At 42.5% G+C, this 2,369-nt stretch overlaps 1 protein-coding gene across 1 annotated transcript; it reads right to left on the bottom strand.

Moving 5' to 3' along the window:
- Positions 1–1,321: 1,321 nt before the first annotated feature.
- Positions 1,322–1,753, bottom strand: LOC124719863 (26S proteasome non-ATPase regulatory subunit 10-like). The gene has a single exon (XM_047245046.1). It carries the CDS (start codon positions 1,751–1,753, stop codon positions 1,322–1,324), a length of 432 nt encoding a protein of 143 aa, XP_047101002.1.
- Between the last annotated feature and the right edge of the window lie 616 nt (positions 1,754–2,369).

Genomic DNA, 2,369 nt, shown 5'->3' with positions numbered 1-2,369 from the left:
TGGACGACAATGAGCTGTGATTTAGCTGTCTGGGCGTGTTTGTCATGAACATATGGATGTCCGTGTAAGATTACGTACACTTCAAATTTTTTCAGGAAAGTGCAATATCGATATATTTTATGCGTCCCAATAATGGGACAATGGCATGTTACACTATCATTTATTTTTAATGTGTCCTATTCTTGAATACACGTATTAACAGAGAATAATTGCATTTTACGTTCTTTATATCTGCTTTTTTTCATGTTCTATTCGAATTTTAAGATTCCAACAGGATAAAAACATGCCGTGTGGACTTACACTTGAAGAAATTCTAGCAGACTTAGCGAACCATCAAGAGAGTGACGATGAAGATGATGATGTAGAATTGGCGATTATTCCACCCGATGCAGATGTAATAGCAGATGAAGAAGAGATTGACAAAAATGTATTGAACAATGAGTCTGTTGTACAAGATGTAGACGGTACTTTAGAGAGAAGCTCTCACTTTTGGATGTCCGACGGAGAATAGTGTTGTTTTACCTATCAAAGAAAACAGGATCAGTACCAAAACGCAGAAGACCACACGGAAGCAAATTGATGGGAGGACGGGTGAGCACAGATGTATGACTAGATCTTGGAAATCATTTCATTGTCCCACGTAAAACACAGAAGAGATGTGCTTACTGCAAGAAAAAAAACAACAAAAATTTGTGATAGGTGCAATGTTGGTGTACACGACAAGTGTTTTGCTTCATTTCATACTGAATAGACATTCAATAATATTAAAACATTCTTTATTTATTGTTTGTGTTGTTTCTTACAATATTATGCATGGAGAATAAGGTTGTGAATTTGGATGGCGCATTTGGCCAATGTCCCAAAAATGGGACGGCCTGTAATTTTTGTTCTAATAAACTGAAAATTTTCAAAACAACTTTTTATTCAATTAATCACTCCATATAACGTATTTATGTATAAAAGTGTGCAAAAAATGATCCGATAGAGTTTTGGCCAGTAATGGGTTAAAGACTGTCATTCTGGTTTGCAAATGTTAGGAAGAGGTGGTCTGCAACATGGCTGGTAAATTTTTCAGCCATTTTGTGAACATTAAATGTTCGGGACAGGAAAAATAATTTGTGATAATGATGTAGTGTTGGGCACAATTCCCTTGTAATTATAACTGTTGCTAATGAAAGTGCATGTTATGTTGTTTGACATGAAATATGGTGGAAAGTCTTTGCAACGTGATATGCAGCTTTGATGCATCTACACATTCAACTGTTCCGCACTGTCGCATTAGCAGAAAAAGTAGGAAGACGCAAGCAAAAGCTTTTAATTTTCAGGAAGAGTAGTTCATCAGAATATCTACGACTTCCTGTCTATTGTGCTTGATTGCGACGTCCAGTGGCGTTCTCTGCTCTTCATTTTTGACGCCTCTATCAGCCCCAGCCTGAAGCAGCGCTCTCGTTGCCTCCAGGTGTCCGTGCTCTGCTGACAGATGTAGCGGCGTGTCGCCGCCATTGTCCGTGACGTCGGCGCTGGCGCTGGCACAGGCAGCCACCAGCAGGTCTATCACGGACGCGTGGCCCCTCTCTGCCGCCTTGTGCAGGGGCGTTTGCTCGTAGTAGTTTCTTCTGTCTGCTTGTGCCCCGACTTTCAACAGCCATCTCACGGCCTCCACGCGGCCCTCTGAGCCAGCCATAAACAGAGGAGTCTCACAGTCCGAGTCGCCAACCTCTAGGCTCGCACCTGCAGCGAACGGCTTCTGCATGTCCCCCACTTTGCCTGCTGCAGCTGCCTCGTACAACTCGCACCCCAATCTGTTTGCCTCCTCATCACAGACGCTTCTAAACATAAAGAGATCATTTAAAATTACTGTTAATGTGAATAAAACAAAATTATGTAAGCAATGCATTTCTCATTCACACACACACACACACACACACACACACACACACACACACACACACATTGAGGAGACCAAGGTAAAGCTAAAATCAGGAAAGGGAGTGGGACAAAACTATTTCTTACTATACAAAGATCTTGTCTAAGGTTAAGCTGAATAGAATACTCATTCATTCATTTGTGGGTCACATTTTTAAAAGTGTGAACTAAAAACTAACTACTCCCGAACAGGCCATGAAGGCCCTATGGTACCGACCGGCTGCCGTGTCATCCTCAGCCCACAGGCTTCACTGGATGGAGATATGGAGGTGCATGTGGTCAGCACGCCGCTCTCCCTGCCGTATGTCAGTTTACGAGATCGGAGCTGCTACTTGTCAATCAAATAGCTCCTCAGTTTGCCTCACCCCGGTTGCCAACATCACTTGGGAGACTGGATAGTGACACATCCAAGTGCTAACCCAACCCAACAGCGCTTAACTTTG

This window comes from Schistocerca piceifrons, chromosome 11 (genome assembly GCF_021461385.2).
Source record: "Schistocerca piceifrons isolate TAMUIC-IGC-003096 chromosome 11, iqSchPice1.1, whole genome shotgun sequence".
Taxonomy (NCBI): domain Eukaryota; kingdom Metazoa; phylum Arthropoda; class Insecta; order Orthoptera; family Acrididae; genus Schistocerca; species Schistocerca piceifrons.
Note: the sequence above shows the minus strand (reverse complement) of the source record. Positions and strands in the feature narration are given on the sequence as shown.

Coding starts and splice junctions, on each gene's coding strand:
- LOC124719863 (XM_047245046.1), bottom strand. CDS start 1,753: ATGCAGAAGCCGTTCGCTGCAGGTGCGAGCCTAGAGGTTGGCGACTCG.